Genomic DNA, 18,207 nt, shown 5'->3' with positions numbered 1-18,207 from the left:
GGCTCCTAATATGGACCAGTGAAGCGGCCTTCACAAATCACTGTCAAAAGCCCCCTATACTTCAAAATAACATGATACAACTTATTGTGCATGTCAGACTAATTCAAATATGCTTTAGATTTATCTGTTTCGGGTTGATGAGAGCATTATTTGAAGCACACCAGGAAACTAAAGAAGCATATCAAAAACAGAGTGAAAATAAGTGAAATTATCAACTTCCACAAAAAGAAGACAATTTGATATATTTTTTTGAAAACTCGAGGGCTAGTTATAGGTTGTTTTCAGCAAGCTTCTTAATGAATTAATGAAAATAGCCTTTAGCTTTTATTTTCTTCGATTTGTTGAAGGTGGTCCATATTAGGGGACTCACACATACTTTGAAATTTTGCTATTAGTTTTTGTTTGCAGTAGAAACTCGGGGTCAAAACTGCTAAAAATGTAACAAATACGGTCTTAGCTGTCATATATAGCAATTTTTGTGTGATAAAAGCTTTGGCTGTGGACAGAAACGAGTCCGTTTTAGGCGTCAAATTTAGAGTGAACGCTGCCAAAAGTGAAAAAAGAGAAAAAGCCTAACGGTTTTGAGGTTTGTGTTTCTGCAACTGTTTTGACATGTGCAACTTATTCAGAGAGGGTAAATACAGCGAATGAAATTGTTTTTAGCGCTCTAGCGCCGTTAGTTTGTCAGATCAAGAGGTGGTCCATATTAGGAGCCGGTCCATATTAGGAGCCCTTCCCCTACCTTCTTAGATGGAACACACGCACACAGTAATACACTCACACACACCCACACACACTTTCAACTTGACTTCCTGTTCTTTCTATTTTAATGTTGCCAACATGTCAGATTCCAAATGCATGATGCATACTTACAGAGACATAAGTGTGTCCATGTGCTTGCACTGGCAAGACTAATTGACGACGAGCGACAGTACCTGTGGTTGGCAGGATAACGGAAATGTAATGTGTCCCTGGACCCGTTCTTTAAAGGTATAATGCGTCCCGGGGCCCCCTCCAAGACATTCTAGTATGGTGATATTGGCTCCTGGTGCGTATATGACGCAGGGACCGCACTTCAGTTCGGGAGCCCTGTAATTGTACCACGGACACGAATAGAGACCCCACCTCCACCCCATTACTACCCTCACCTTCTTAACCCAATCCAATGTAATTTGTTTGTGAAATAATATGATCCCATATATTTTGGTATTGCTGGCTTGGTCGAACATTTCGGACTGAATTGGAAGATTTGTTAAATAGAAGTTTTATCCCCGAGTAAGCAGTACTAGGGTCCAACAGACTTTAATTGTGTGTGTGTCTGTCTATCTATCTGTCTGTCTGTCTCGACTTAACAGCTTATTGCTGTGAAACTACTGGGCGCAGTTCGTTCAAAAGTTGATACACTAACTTGATAATAGGTCCGATTGATCGTATTAAAACTTCATAATGTTACCTGGGACCTAAATGCGAAATAAACCACAAAAAAACGACTTGGCGGTGGGAGGAATTCGCGGTGCAACAGCCAGCCAGGCAGTCTGATAGAACGGTGCAAGGTCTCAGCCAACCAGACTATGGCATACTCGTAGCAAAGCCGCCGAATGGTACCGTAAACCAAGAATAGTGACGTAATTACGTCACGGTCGAAAGTCTTTGACGTCAATGCCTCCCTGTAGTCTTTTTCTCTCGCGCGGTGTGTGTGTGTGTGCGTGTGTGTGTTGGTTCTGTGTGTGTTTGTGTGTGTGTGTGTGTGTTCATTTTGTGTACATGTGTCAGTGTTACTGTTTGTGTGCGTGTGCGCGTGCATGAGTCTGTACTCGTGTGTGTGTGTGAATGTCTGAAGAGTACTCGGGTCCAGCGCGAGCGTTTTTTATTTACAGTCCAAATGTTCTTTTTACATTTGACTTTGCAGACCTTATCAATTTGCCCAGATTTTGTTGTTGATTTTCAGTTTTGAAAGTCACCATGTGACTCTTCAATACAAAATGTCTTTCCACATGTTTGATTTGCCTCATATCTGTATGTGTGGGTGCGTGTGTATGTGTGTGTGTATGTTCATAAAAACTGTGGAATCGGACATGAACCTACGACAGATGATTAATGATTACACTCAAAGTACAACACTTCATACATTTACATTAACCCTGCAACCAAAGAACAATAAAGACAGTGTTTCAGAGCAGGTAGTTGACATGACATTTTTAGTGTTTTAGTGTTGCAAGGAAAGTTTAGAATTCCAGGAGGCGATGTCAAGGTAGCCTATAATACCACTATCAAATGTCGTTGCCTTGAATACTGTGATACAGTGGCATTATAATGACAGGACAAAGGTCACAATTATTGGTCTTTTTCTTCTTCAGTGCCATGAACCGTTTCAAAGCTTCAATGAAGAAGAAAAGATTACACACTAGAAACGGTTGTATACCATGTGAATCACTGAATTACTCGGAGTGCGTATCAGTAGCGTTTGCCAGCATTCCGCACAGCGATAAGCCGCTGAAGTATATATATATATATATAAACAAAAGATCGAATGAATTTGCGTTATTTTGCGTGTTTCTCGTCTTCCTTAGTTTTATCAGATGGCATACACATATCTCATTTTGTCATAATATGACATTTGGGCTATTTTCCCATGCCGTCACTGATGCCGGTTCCCGCGTGTTTTCACAACTATTCTATCCGTTAGAACTATGTTTAATATACTCCAAAAGTGTTCTACAAGCACAGCATTACACATATTTTACCACAAGAAAAGCATATCGACAGTGAAGCACATTTATTGTAGGCCTAAATCCCGCATCTTGTTTGTTGAATTTAAAGAAACCCGATACTATAGTCCAGACTGCCAGGCTCTTCGCATTCAAAAGCGTGATATCTGCTAAAGAAAAAAAGATGGAATGAATCTGTTTTGTGCATGCTTCTTATCTTCCTTAGTTCTATTAGATGGCACAAAGAACTCATTTTATAAAAAAAAAAAAATTTAAATGACAATTTGGCTCTTTTCCCATTCCGCCATTGCATTCAGTTTAATTTATTCGTTACTTCACCCCGCGTGTTTTCACGTAACTATTCAGGCTATCCGTTAGAACTATGTTTAATTTACCCCAAAAGTGTTATACAAACACAGCATTGCACATATTTTACAACAAAAGCGGCATATATCAGTGAACTCGGCACTATTAGTGTACATCAGGGTTCCCTATGCCATAGCGCGCGTCCCTGCGTCCTATACGCACTAGAAGCCAAAAACACGTAGGCCCTACTAGAAATATATGCGGGAGGGGGTCCCTGGACGCACTAGATATTAAAAGAGCTTAATTTCCTTTATCGTGCGTACCGTCCGTATATATCATTTTCAGACTGCAATCAACACTTCGCAGTTCAACTGAGTCACTACACGTGACCACAATGTTTTTATAAGTACACTGACGGACTGTTCGGCGTTTGGACCCTTGTGACCCTCTAAAATACTGCAGTGGGGGTCCATGGAACCTCTAAAATTTAAAAGTGGGAGTCCCGGGACGCGCGCACTAGGAGGTATACATTCCGTTTCTTGTGAGTTGAATTTGGCAAGTATTGCCATCGTCCCATCCTGGGACGCACCACATTCGAAGGCACTGTGTCTCAACTATGCATAGGTTCTAGATCCTGGTTTGTTAGTGTTAAATGTATCCAGAGGATCTTTTCAAATAGTGGGTTTGACTTGCAGATCCCCGGCCTCCTTTTGTCGTAAAATATGTGCCTAACCCTAGGGTTAGGGTTAGGGTTAGGGTTAGGCCGGGACGGTTAGGTTGTTCACGACCTGATTAATCTCCCATGTTAGCGCATGCGCATTGACCGCAATGAGAAGAATTGTTCAGGCAGAGTTTTCAGTTCGTGACACCGGCTCATTTGGATATAATTTCCTCGACATGTCTGGTATCATTTCCTAACAGTCAGCATATTATTAGAAATACCTAATACTAGTGTCATACTTAGCAGGCATGGGGCAAAACACTTCATCCGTGACAAACCATTGATCCTGTCAGTGTGTCTAAACTATGATATTTCTGGGCAAAACTGATGATAAGGTCGGTCTGCAAAGTCAAGGGTGATTCTAGACCACTCGTCTAGGATACGTTCTTCCAATGAGTAAATTTAAGTCACGCCGGCAAACATAATAATCAGCCAGGTCTTGAAATGGGATTGGGCTAGTTCTTACCATAGACCTATACCCGTAAAATCCTTAGCAAACGCCCCACACACCCCCCCCCCCCCCCCCTCTGCACATATTTCGGGTAAAAGTAGGAGGTGGGCGTTTGCTAGGTATACACCCCTTAGCAAGATAACGTACGTCTCATCACATTTTCACAAGAAACAAAAATGTATACAACCATGTCAGATGTTGAGGCTGTCTCACATTTCAAATCACTGTTGGTTTCTTTTGGGACTGTATATATTTTGTAAATAAAGAAAATACCCACTATTACAATAGAATCAGGTACCTTTTTCTGTTAAAAACAACACACACACAAAACAAAAAAACGGGGTGGGCGTTTGCTAGGTAGTGACCCCTCTGCACAAATTTTGACCAAACGTGGGGGGTGGGGGGGGGGGGGGGCGTTTCTAGATGATACTGGGCGTTTGCTAGGGATTTTACGGTATTAGAAATACAAGGTCCCAAGAAGAAGGCACACCGCTTTTTTCATCTTTGCTAACCGTCTTCTCAACTCTGAAGCTAGTGGATTGTTTGAACACTATGATTACATGGACATGTACAATTTGGTCCAACGGCGCACTGTCATCTTCGGGGCGTAATGACGAAATGCGCAGACAGTACTGGCGTACGGGGCACGTTACAGGCTCCCCATTGGAACTCGCGGTTGTGCGGGTTCAGAATTGTGCTGATAGAGGTGTGCTTCGTAAGCACATAACACATCGCGCCACACCTCTTCTCATAAAGCTCAATTGGCTCCCCCCCCCCCCCCCCCCCCCATACCTATCCTCAGTACTGAAATTTACGAACCCTCTCGCTCTCCCAGGTCCAGCTTTGAAAAGCTCCTCGAAGTACCAAACTTTTAACTGTAAACGTACGGAAAGAAATCATGTAATTATCAAGCCCCTGCTGTTTGGAATTCCGCACTGCCCGCTAAACTCCGCAGTTGCTCTTCCCTGTCACAGATCAAACAAGTCGCGTAAGGCGAAAATACAATATTTAGTCAAGTAGCTGTCGAACTCACAGAATGAAACTGAACGCAATGCCATTTTTCAGCAAGACCGTATACTCGTAGCATCGTCAGTCCACCGCTCATGGCAAAGGCAGTGAAATTGACAAGAAGAGCGGGGTAGTAGTTGCGCTAAGAAGGATAGCACGCTTTTCTGTACCTCTCTTTGTTTTAACTTTCTGAGCGTGTTTTTAATCTAAACATATCATATCTATATGTTTTTGGAATCAGGAACCGACAAGGAATAAGATGAAAGTGTTTTTAAATTGATTTGGACAATTTAATTTTGATAATAATTTTTATATATTTAATTTTCAGAGCTTGTTTTTAATCCGAATATAACATATTTATATGTTTTTGGAATCAGCAAATGATGGAGAATAAGATAAACGTAAATTTGGATCGTTTTATAAATTTTTATTTTTTTTTACAATTTTCCGATTTTTAATGACCAAAGTCATTAATTAATTTTTAAGCCACCAAGCTGAAATGCAATACCGAAGTCCGGGCTTCGTCGAAGATTACTTGACCAAAATTTGAACCAATTTGGTTGAAAAATGAGGGCGTGACAGTGCCGCCTCAACTTTCACGAAAAGCCGGATATGACGTCATCAAAGACATTTATCAAAAAAATGAAAAAAACGTTCGGGGATTTCATACTCAGGAACTCTCATGTCAAATTTCATAAAGATCGGTCCAGTAGTTTAGTCTGAATCGCTCTACACACACACACAGACACACACGCACATACACCACGACCCTCGTTTCGATTCCCCCTCGATGTTAAAATATTTAGTCAAAACTTGACTAAATATAACAAAACCACCTTTTCCACAAACCATAAAATACACTTTCAAGTCAGGTCCGTTCCTGATGCTCAATTTTGACTCAATGAACTGTACATAGTTCTTCACCGCGTGAGTGCCGCGAATGTTTTTGATTGTGCAATGTGTATTTTATAGTGCGTGTACATGATGTGTTTCCGTGCGTGTGATGTTTTATAGTGCTGTATTGTGTTATTCATTGATATGTCGTGTGACTGCACTGTAAATAATGTTATGTTGTATTTTTCCAATGACTGTACAGCGCTTTGAGTAGGATTAAACCCTGGACACATGCACTTTATACATATCATGCATTATTATTATTTAAATGACAAAAACGTCCTCAAAATTTTGTCGAATCACAAATTACATTGGATGGGGTTAAGGAGGCGAGCGTAGAGTAATGGGGAGGAGGTGGGGTCTCTATTCGTGTCCGTGGTACAATTACAGGGCTCCCAAACTGAAGTGCGGTCCCTGAGTCCTATACGCACTAGGAGCCAACTGAATGCAAGGTGAATCGCCTCCTGGAATTCTAAACTTTCCTTGCAACACTAAAAATGTCATGTCAACTACCTGCTCTGAAACACTGTCTTTTTTGTTCTTTGGTTGCAGGGTTAATGTAAATGTATGAAGTGTTGTACTTTGAGTGTAATCATTAATCATCTGTCTAGGTTCATGTCCGATTCCAGTTTTTAATGAACATACACACACACATACACACGCACCCACACACACAGATATGAGGCAAATCAAACATGTGGTAAGACATTTTGTATTGAAGAGTCACATGGTGACTTTCAAAAAAAATCAACAACAACAAAATCTGGGCAAATTGATAAGGTCTGCAAAGTCAAATGTAAAAAGAACATTTGGACTGTCTATAAAACTTTTATTTAACAAATCTTCCAATTCAGTCCGAAATGTTTGACCAAGCCGGCAATACCAAAATATATGGGATATTATTTCATTTCCATTTATACAAAAGACATAAGTGGACCGTCAAAAATCTTTTGAACAAATAACCGGCTGGCAACATCAAGAATGCCACGAAGCAATCTGGTCTTGAACCATTTTTACTGTGTGTCCTAAGTTGTTTTAAAACACATATCATGAATCTGTTTCCAGTTCATGTTGCAAAAAATATATGTTTCATCTAGTCATGCCAGCAGGGTTATTATCAAATTTTATTTTCAAAAAAACTCCTTTAATGGTCTGTTTGCCTCTACAAATAATCTGCCAAGGTTTATTATCCCAAATCTGAAAACCTTTTAACGAATCAATTTTCACTTTTCTCTCATATTTTCTTAAGGACTGAAGCACACTTCCATAAAATAAAATAAAAATTTTGACTTCAAAAGTAACAAATCTCCATTGAAATGTAACAACTGATGGACAAACAGTGCATCATTTTCAATCAATGCCTTATTTACAATAGTCCCTGATCTCGTGTGATGTTCACATTGTAATGTATACATTCGGAAACACAATCATTGGTATCAATTACCTTAAATAAGGAACAGCATTTATTATAATGCTTCAGTAACACATTTCCATACCCAGCACCAACTTTAAATATCTTTCAATCCAGGTGTCATATAAAAATTAAACTACTTTTTACATGAAATTCCAACATCTTGAACCTGCGAATCCAATTTATCTTTACTCATGCCACAGAAGTATAAATGTCATACATATTTAAACCATCATGGCAATAAGGTCTGCAGACGACATTTCCCCGAATCTTTGCACATTTACCATTCCACAGGAAGGAACAAAAGGCTGCATTAACTTCTCGTAAAAAAGCTTCGGATAGGTCTGGCAATGGTACAGTTAATAAATAATCCAATTTGGACAAGACCATGGTTTTCAAAATTATAATTTTAACGAATGGAGTTAACTGTCTTCGGCATCAATCATTCAAAACTATTTTAATCTCTTTTTATTGTAATTAATTTCCAAAATGTTGTTGGTGTTTGTTGAAAAATCGACTCCCAATACTTTAACAATCCCAGTTCACGTCCCTCATATATCTTTCTTATGAATTTTACTTTCTTCCGATCCAGACAATTTGAGTTTTTTCATTATTTATCTTTAATCCAGAGAATTCAAAAAGATCTCTAGTAAGTTTTAACACATTCAACAAACGATTCCTTACTCCCATCCAAATTAAGAGTTGTATTGTCCGCAAACTTACAAATATTTATGCAACTTAGTGGTTCACTAGAACAAACATTGGACCTCCAAGAATTTGATTTGGTAGACTGTGAGGAGGAGGAGGATTCCAGTGAGTATGTCAATATGTAAATAACATCAATACCACCCACACAACAAAAACAAAAAATATGCATGCTCCAAATTGGAGATTAACTCAATTAACAGAAGAAAGTCTAGTTCAAAGCATAAACTTTGTAGTCACAAATGCACTGTAAATTACCCCCTAAGAATAGTTCTGATTACCGTGTACAGTATGTGCAGATTATACTCCTTGCAAAAACAGCATATCAAGGACCTTGTAAGCACCCACCAAGGTTATGAATCCATTTACTCAGAAGTAGCAATTAGCGTTTAATGGTAATGTACCCTTTGCATGTTCAGTTCATCATGAGAAATAGCGCTATTGAAATGACAATGGCAAACAATGTCTGCTTCTACCCAACTATAAAGATGAACACTGCATAACACTATGACCTATTGACATTTCAAGTTAGCCAACACTGTTGTCAGTTGCCTGGTCTTTCTTCACATGTCATCATCACTGGAATCCTCCACCTCGTCACATTCTACCAAATCACATTCTTGGAGGTCAAATGTTGGTTCTAGTGAACTTGCTGAAAGCGTCTCAAGCAGATGGCTTTTGGAATAAACCCAACTGTTAATGGCAATGTGCTTGGCAAAGTCCGTTGCACAAGTTTCATGGAGTTGCTCGAGTGCAATTCTCCGAGCACACAAAATGTGAAGTTCCCCGTACTGATCGGAACTTAACGGAACGTCACAGATGAGCATGTCCAGCTTCTTTTCCTTTTTCGCTAAACATGTTAAAAAAAGGCCCATATCCTTTTTGGTTGCTTCCTCCCCCTCACATGCACGTTCAAAGTCAGCATAGGCCAGGGCTGCCTTCTGTTGCAGGTGGTTGAGTCCTGATGCCTGGAGCTGGACATACACAGGGTGGTCCAGGTCCTTCAGGTCCTTGCTGCTCACCTCACAGCCATAACTCGCCAAGTTGTCCGAAGCTTTGGCCAAGTTTTGGCTGTTGATCTTCAGCTGCTTGCCAATCCTGGAGGCCACCGACTGTCCATCTGTTAGATCACACACACAAACGTAACAAAGAGTGCTAGCTGTGAGATAAAGCTTGTCTACGAGTTGTATAAAATAAATAACTGCGGACACTGGAGCAAACTTCTAAAAAAAAAACCTACTTTTTTTTTTATTACAAAGAAAATATATTTGCATCAGACCAGAGCAAATATTTGAACTTATATATCTTTTGAAAATTATTTATGCCATCATGGGAACAATTTTGCTCTCAAATTAAATTAAGAGGAAAAAACGCATAACAAAGATAAATTAAACTTAAAAGCGTCATTGCCATTTGAGATCCAATTTGATCTTTACAGGCACATAACTTCAATCGTTAATCTTGCTAATCAATTTGTTTTCATTAGTGCAGAAATGTGTTAACACTCATCAAATCTTTTAGATAGGCCTTCAAGTGATTTTGCTACGTGAATAACAATGGGAACACAAGAGATACTTTAATCTCACAGTCTCAAAAAGTACAGTTTTGCCTGAGTGCTGCTACCAGTACCAGCAACCCCTAGTTTGCCAAACAAAAGTTTATCTTATATAAAATAAATATAGTCTGCATTATCCAGGGATCGCGTTTACGCACGATTTTTGCGTATTTGACGCATTTTAAAAGTCGCTGACGCGTTTTTTTCGCCGCGCCGCGTAAGCCATACGCAAAAATATTGTAACTTTTTCTTGTCTTCACGCAGCGCTTTTGCTCTGACTTAATAATCACCCGATCCTGAAACTGACTATAGGGCTCGAGAAGTGACGACACACATGAAATCTGCGCGTCAAAACTAAAGTCCGTTTCTTTTTGCATCGAAGTATCGCAAACGAACGTAACGAGGGTATTTCCAGATAATGTCTTGTCGGATAATGAAACAGACATTAGCTGCTCTCCCATCTCGCGCTTCCAAAAGGCGGAAAGTGTGTCTAGTCGTATTAGAGCGGGAAACAAACTCGCAAGGCCCGAAGGTTGGAGACAGCAGGGGTGTTATTCGACAGGCGTGCGCGGAGTTCGACAGGAAAACTCGCCGTATTTAGGTAAGGAGTGTCTTTAAGTCTTTCGTGCGTGTTTTGTTTGTGTCTGTACGTGTTTTCGTAGTACGCAAAAATATTGGTCCGTGACGCGTTTTTTTCGTTTCGTTGCGTATGACTTACGCGTTTTTTAAAAAGCTAGCGCGATCCCTGATTATCTGTTAGACACAGTCAACTGTCTTTTTCCCCCAGACAAGACATTTACAAATCACCTGCATATTTTGCACGGAGGTGGTTCAAGAACTGCCTCTCTTTTGACAAAGTCAGTGCAGTGGAAAGGCTGGTGCGCACAAATTTTGCCTTGGCTTCCACTGCTGCATTCTTAGTGCTGGCATCTTTTGCATCCAGTGGTCTGTCCAGTCTGCAGCGTCTCTGAAGCTTATGTGCCTGAATGAGAAGCCTGAAACAAAATTAGGCACAAATTAAGTGAGCCACACAACAGGCTAAAAAGAAAATGTGATGTGCTTATGAAAGAAAAGCAGCTACGAAGCCAGAATGTAATGGGTTGTCCCCGCTCCTAGATGTCTTCTTTTATGCCCTCACAGTGAATTCATTAGGGCATGTCTCCTTTTCCAAGCAAGCTGCTCTAATGAACCACCAATATGACAAAAAGGCACACTCTAACACAAACATCAATAAATATACATTCAACAAGAGGCGAAGCCTTCAAGGCTCACGTAAGAAATAGACAAACAGTAACACAAACTCAATCAGTCCGTCACACATACACACCCACACACACAGTAAGCTTAGGTGACACTGTGCAAGAAAGAGAGACACTTGATCTAGATCTGTCTGTGTCTGCATGTAGCCTACTTACAGGGACACGACTGCCAAATAGTCTCGGCCCGCTCAAAATAACAATGACCGAGACCACACACACCACGCGAGAGAGAAAGACTACAGGGAGGCATGCCGTCATGATGCATTAATTGACGTCAAACACTTTTGACCGTGACGTAATCTTATGCGAGCTTTATCCATAGTCTTGGATAACCACTCACACATAGACTCGGAAATGTTAAAGTTTCTACCACAGACATACACACACACACACGCACGCACGCACAAACGCACAGACAGACAAAGTTACGATCGCATAGGCTACACTTCGTGAGCCAAAAATCTCTTATTCACAAATCACCGTAATCACAAAATGAACCTACAAATTTTGATTTTGTTTCAAGTTTGAAAGAAGGGGTTGGGTGGTTGGTTGGGTATATTAGTTCCAATAAAAGATTCTTCTTCTTCTGAATTCATGTGCTGAAACACTTGTTTGTTTTTTTTTGCATGCGTGGGCCTTTCCCTGTATGCCATTTAGGCAGCCATACGCCTCTTTCAGGGGATGCATGCTGGAAGTTTCACGTTTCTATAATCCACACAACTCCGACATAGGTTATATGATCTTTTCAATGCGCCCTTGGTGTTGTGCTTGTGTGTACACACGAAGGGGTATAAGGCACTAGCAGGTCTGTACATACTTTGTCGAACCCAAGACCTTCTACTTGGGGGGTAGACATCTTATCCACTAGCCCACTGTCCGTGTCAATACAAGTTCTAAAAATGCCTTGAACCCTAAAAAAAAATTGTTAAAAAAGGTTTGCAACACATTCGACCCACCTTTCAATGTCTGCAGAAAGTTTCTCTTTTGTGTTCTCTGATTCACTTGTTTGCAGTTCAGCTCTGCAACAAAGAACAAATTAACAAGTAGATTTATCTTTGTGTTCTTAAATGTATTTAATTACATTACTATGTTATTATCACAGAAATAAAGGACTAGCTTAAACAAAAATGTGTGTCAATCACTGGTGTTCAGTAAAATTGACACACAAGGGCTTTTAACCAGACGATTTTTTCAGTTGTAATCTTTTTCTTCAAAACTTATTTGTACTTTTTCTTCACCGTCTCTACATACTTACCGTTTTTCTGCAACTTGCACAATGGTGTATGCATACTCCTCCCTCAATGTCAGCTTTGCATCACCTACAAATGACAACATATACATTTTTTAAATATTTTTTTTATCCTACATTCCTGAGAGAGACACCCGTGAGATAATAATCGTTCAAATCACACGTGTGTATATCATGAAAATGAGGTCATGTCAAGCAAGTCTGGCAGGGACCTGTATTTCGACTGCTTATGATTTCAAAGTCACCGAGACAAACGTCATTATAGAACTAAAGAATTTGCGCTCGCTAATTACCCTCAATGAATTTTTAGAACACATCACGCCACACTTTCACAGTGACGTTTCTTTGCTTTGACGTAATAGACTGCACGAGGCTTTAGAAGAGATCAAGGTTGCAAAACAAGCATCTTCAATTTAGCTGCCTCGACTGCAGGATATTTTCAGTCAAATACACGTAAGTACAGTATGCAAGATAAACAGAATACTAGATGGCTGGCCGTTTCGTACCAGATTTACACTCGTTGCTTTTTCAAATAGTGAACAGCTCGCTTTCACTCGCAGTTCAATATTTAAAAAAAACAACTCGTGTAAATCTGGTACGACACAGCAAGCTATGTAGTATTCTCTATTTATATATCAACTAAAATGGACAAAGAATGCAAAGATATTGATAAACTTTCACAAATTCTTCTGTGACAAATTTCCCTTTTATCATTAACACAACATCTTTTCTGAAAAAGGCACTTTAATTACACACAAACATGCTTCCATTTGAAACTTCGAGGTCGTCATATTGACGCCTGACCAAAGCTAATTGAAGCCCGATGGATGAAGATGAAGACTGAGAAGTTTCAAATGGAAGCATGTTAATGTTATTGTAATTCAATCTGACGACGATCTCTTTCCTGCTTTCATGCGATGGTAAACAGACAGAATTGGTTCCGTTCTGTTCACACACTACTTTCAGTCCACCTACCTGCCAGGGTCAAGTCCCAAGAAATATGTCTCTGTATTCCTATATTATCACTCTGCTCCTGTTTTGTTTTCTTTCACATACATTTTCCCTTCTTTTTTGACAGGTTTTTTGACAGCAAACTCAAAACACATTCTTTTCATCACAAAAGCGATCTTTGGAATTGACTGACGTAATCCGGAAGAATTCATGCATCAACTTACGTCACGTATTCGACGTCATCACTTCGCATATAAATGGTCTTGGTATTTCGCTGGCCTTCATATTTCCTTGTAAAATGACCCTCAAAGCTAACCGAGACTAGTTGAGGCTGTATCAATGCGCCTCGCCAGCAGGTTGTTAATGGATTTTTTAGCGAGTGGTTATCGACAATTAATGACCGGTAATTTTTCATGAGTTTGGGCATTTTGACCAATCACAAAATCTGTTTCATTAAAACGCAAACTTGATTGAATTACAATAAAACATAAAGTTCTTTGCAGTAATGCCTTTTAAATTTTAATTCACAATGTTTCTAAAAATCATCCAGAAAGACCACAACAGTTCTTGAACCATTCACTTATTTATGGTTTCTTACATGCTCACCTCTGACGCTGGGTTGTGAGGTACAATCCTTTTGCAAAGCTGTCAACCAGTCCTTTGAAGTACCAGCTGAAAGCAACAACAACAAAATAAATAAAATAAAAAAATTATTGTCAAACTACTTTGCAATTATCTTGGAATCAAAATGACAAGTCAAATTACAAGAGAACAACACGCTTCTCAATACTGAGTCAATTATCAACAAGTAAAGGCCTGTACAGCTTGCAGATGAAAAAAGCCCATATCAAGCCAGAACACCCTAACAGAACTGAACATATTTTTATAACCATCAAGACCAAATAACGACCTTACTTTTGAATGAAAGCATTGGAGCTGACAGCACCTACCTATGTCTGAGTGGCCCTTCAGTTCCTGCTCAATGCCCTGGAAGTCAGACTGTGACCTTTGCTTCATTCTGGCTGCAGTTTCCATCTGCCTCAACAGCTTTTTTCCTAAGCAATTAGAACAAAGCAAACAAAAGTAATAAGCAAATATTGAAGTGTAAAGTAAACAAAACAAAAATAACAACACTAAAACGGCAAGAGAACCAAAAATAAGATGGAAACAAACACACCAAGACATTTTGTTCATGCAATCAGACAATATATCCCCTACATGCTTTGTAATCCTGCCATGAGGGCTGCTGCAATCAAAAGTATTGGTGCAAGCTTCTCAAGTGTTCCTCAACCCCTGAACATTTGCTCTAAACTTTGGATCTGTAATGCCGACATTGGTTACTCAATGTGTGCCAGACACAGAGGCCTAGTGGATAAGACCCTGACCTCTCACGCAGAAGCTTCAAATCCCTACTGCGTCTAATTGGTTGAAGGTTGTTATTTTTCAGATCTCCCAAGTCAAATATTAAGCAGACCTTTGAATGCATACTCCTTTTATGTGTACACATAAGCACAAGACCAAGTACACACAGAAAAGATCTTGAAATCCATGTCAGAGTTTGGTGCGTTATAGAAATAGAAAATAACAAGAATGTATCCGCTGAAATCAGCCTATGGCTGCTTGAATAGCAGGGTAAAAATCAGTCATATATGTAAAAATCCACTCATGCACAAAATATGAGTTTATGTGTGAGTTTCAGCCCATGAAAGTAAAACTAGAAGGATCCTTGTGCATGCATTTGCACACACAGGTGGTACAATTTGAAATGCCTAGTGCCTGTACTGAATGATGACTGGGAAATACAGAAATCCCCGCGCAATTGGTTTGAAAGTGAAACCAGCCTGATAACAAAAAACTAATAACAAAGCCAGGGCGCTATGAATTGCTTGAGTCAAATAGCCTTTTTTGTAGAGAATGGTATTTAATGTGACACATGCCTTGATACCATTCCCAATGATAAAGAGACATTGTCACTTTGACCATTAAAAAATTCCACTTGGAAATTAGTTACATTTGTGATGGTATCTGCAGTTACTGTTCTTAACTGTACAAATAATTTCTTCCAGTTTAATGGTGCTTTTGTATCAAAAACCACCACCAACAACAACAAAAAAAGCAGAGGAAACAAATAAAAACACAAATACTAATACCATGAACATTAACTATTAAGAGTTACACAAACCTAGCCTTGAAAAGCTTTTTCTAGAGTATGCAAAAAGAGCGTCATTCAGCAGATCTTCTCTGCTGCCCATGGCCATCTGTTTGGAAGCTGGTGCAAATTTTCGCAAGTAGCTCCAAACACGCTCCATTCCCTCACCATCACAGAGACCAGCTCCAACAGTGCACCTCTGACCATAGGTAAGCTGAAACAGGAATAACAATTACAAGACATTAAATACCCAATGTTTGTCACGAGAAACTTGACTAAATGAGAAGGAGGATCAGTGTACCTGATAGAGCTAATGACTGAGCGTCTCAAGCATTCAGGATACAGTTTCAGGCTCCATCTCCATCTTGTCAATCTAACTTTCATCTTGCAGAAACAAATGGGTTCTAACAATGTAAAGTTGAACTGCTTCAAACATCTCTGCCACTGAACTTGTAATTTTTATCGCAAAGATTTTAGAGCAGAATTATGTATTATCAGGATCATTACAGATATACAGTGGTACCTCCCTTTACCACCCCTCTCTTTTACAGCTAGGGCCTTCAATATTACGACCGACTTTTCTCTGACGAATTTGTTCTCCTTCTTCGTCTTAGTATTTCTCACCTCCATATTACGTCCCCCCTCTCTAATACGACATAGGGCCGTCCATACATGGACTACAACTTTTCCCAAAATTATCACGGGTTTGATTTACTCTAACTTATATCTCCAGTCGAGCGAGTAAGCGTTACGGACACAAACACGTGCTGAAATCCTGCGGCACCTTAACGGCTGAAGCCATGGTTTTTCATTTCTATTTCAGGTCATTACTTTATTTTGAATAGATAAAGGTCATTCACCAGATGTCTGCTTCATTTTGCAAAGAACTGTGCAGGAACTACTACCTTTTAAACACGCAAAGTTACAGAAACGTTATGAAAGCAATCCGAACATCGAACCAAAATCGAAAGTTCTGGTGATGTCATGAAATTTTGCGATGTAGGTATGCAAAGCGTGTGTAAACATTTTTGGTCTAGCTAACAATGGCGGCCGACGAATATGGGTTTTGAAATCTGGAACTGTTCTTGGTTTTTCCCGATCCATGACCGAATGACGCGACATACAATAGATTATCCTCAGAATCCCGTCAGTGAAGTTTGAAGGTGAGTAGTGGAGTGTCCTAAATTACTCAACTCTGTGGACACACAGTAGTGCAGTTGTCCCTTGAATGAGTGAGTCAAGTTTCATCGTGAAAACTGACGCTTTTGGCTACAATTTTACATCATTTTCAACACACTGCCGCGGTTCTTATTCGCTTTGTTCCTTGCCTTTGGGACACTTTTCTTTGTTTTTAACGAAATCGTTGCTGGGTATCGTGTGTGGTATCGACATTGATGTGCATGCTAGGACCGCATGCTTTCGTTCAACCTCAGTTTGTCTATTTCAAACCTTTAACCCATGAGTAGTTACGGGGCTTCATTAAACAAGCAAGAAAACTGTGTTGGTAATTAATTGAATAGAAAACAGGTTACCATAATCGTTTAAGGAAAGAATAACATTACTTTGTGGGCGGCATCAATCAAAACACCAATGTCATTCCGGATCATTGACAGACCCGGACATAAGAAAACAATCCTCTATGTTACGTTCCCTCCATATAACCGAATTTCGGTTACATTTTCAAAGACGTTAGATAGACATACCACTGTACATCAAAAACATTTAAATCTGTTATAGTTTTGAACAAACCTAAACAAAATTCATAATGTACCAAAGATATCATTTTAAAACATAATTCTAGCATCTTATCTTCATGTCCGTGACACATCAAAAAGGAAAAGTATGTGAGAGTACACTCACACACACACAATAGGGAAATGCGCAGAGCAGGCAAAGTGTGCAGAGCAGAGAAATGTGCAGAGCAGGGACAATCAATTAATTATTAACACCAGCATCACAGAACAGTTCTGTAACTCTCAAGGCTTTTTTTCTCACCAAAGAGTTTTAAATTCATTCAGAAGATTCATGAGGCATAAAATGAAATACATATATCATATATCATTTGCTTACCTGGCAAGGCATGTTGTGTGCAAAACGATGGAAGGCAGGCACTGAGAATCGGAACTGCTCCACCAAGTTGCTCATGCGGTTTTTCAAATGCTTGTGCAGCTTGCACCCAACATCATACATTATCAGTTGCTGTTTCTCCCTCAAGTCGCTGGTTCTTTGTGGCAACTTTGAAAGCAGCAGAGATGGATATGCCATGCTACAAATAAGAGAAAAAAGAAACATATTGCTCAAAATTAAAAAAAAATTAAAAAATTTTAAGATAATGTTGTCTTCTTCTTCTTGTTGTAAGCTTACTGTTCTTAGGTGATTTGTGAATAAGAGATTTTTGAGTGTATATTTATTGATGTTTGTGTTAGTGTGTGCCTACTTGTCATATTGGTGGTTCACTAAAGCAGCTTGCTTGGAAAAGGAGACATGCCCTAATGAATTCAATGTGAGGGCATAAAAGAAGACATCTAGGAGCGGGAACACTCCCATTACATTCCGGCTTCGTAGCTGCTTTTTTCTTCATAAGCACATCACACTTTCTTTTTTGCAAAAAACTCACATTTCCCCTTGTTTCATGTTGAGCATCAAGCCTGGGAATTCATGTTGGCACACAGAACCAAATACACCAGTGACATCCAGCTTTTTGGTTTTGTTTTTGGATCGGATAGCATCACCAGCCTGGAACTGTGAGCAATCCTGAAAACATAGGTATTATACTTGATAAATAGAACCTAATAGTACAAAACCAAAGAAGATTATTAACAGCTGTCCTGCGTTCAGTG

General features: G+C 39.5%; 1 protein-coding gene across 1 annotated transcript; it reads right to left on the bottom strand.

Moving 5' to 3' along the window:
* Nucleotides 1-6,784: 6,784 nt before the first annotated feature.
* On the bottom strand, nucleotides 6,785-18,141 carry LOC138957524 (uncharacterized). Its single transcript, XM_070328635.1, has 9 exons — nucleotides 17,985-18,141; nucleotides 17,438-17,633; nucleotides 15,401-15,581; nucleotides 14,169-14,273; nucleotides 13,825-13,890; nucleotides 12,274-12,337; nucleotides 11,975-12,037; nucleotides 10,567-10,754; nucleotides 6,785-9,324 (listed from the first exon to the last, which is right to left on the bottom strand). The coding sequence occupies exons 1-9, from the start codon at nucleotides 18,008-18,010 to the stop codon at nucleotides 8,768-8,770; spliced, it is 1,446 nt and encodes a 481-aa protein (XP_070184736.1). The 5' UTR covers nucleotides 18,011-18,141; the 3' UTR covers nucleotides 6,785-8,767.
* Between the last annotated feature and the right edge of the window lie 66 nt (nucleotides 18,142-18,207).

The sequence above is a fragment of the Littorina saxatilis genome, unplaced genomic scaffold (genome assembly GCF_037325665.1).
Source record: "Littorina saxatilis isolate snail1 unplaced genomic scaffold, US_GU_Lsax_2.0 scaffold_175, whole genome shotgun sequence".
NCBI classification, from domain to species: domain Eukaryota; kingdom Metazoa; phylum Mollusca; class Gastropoda; order Littorinimorpha; family Littorinidae; genus Littorina; species Littorina saxatilis.
This window is presented reverse-complemented; position numbering and strand designations above follow the sequence as displayed.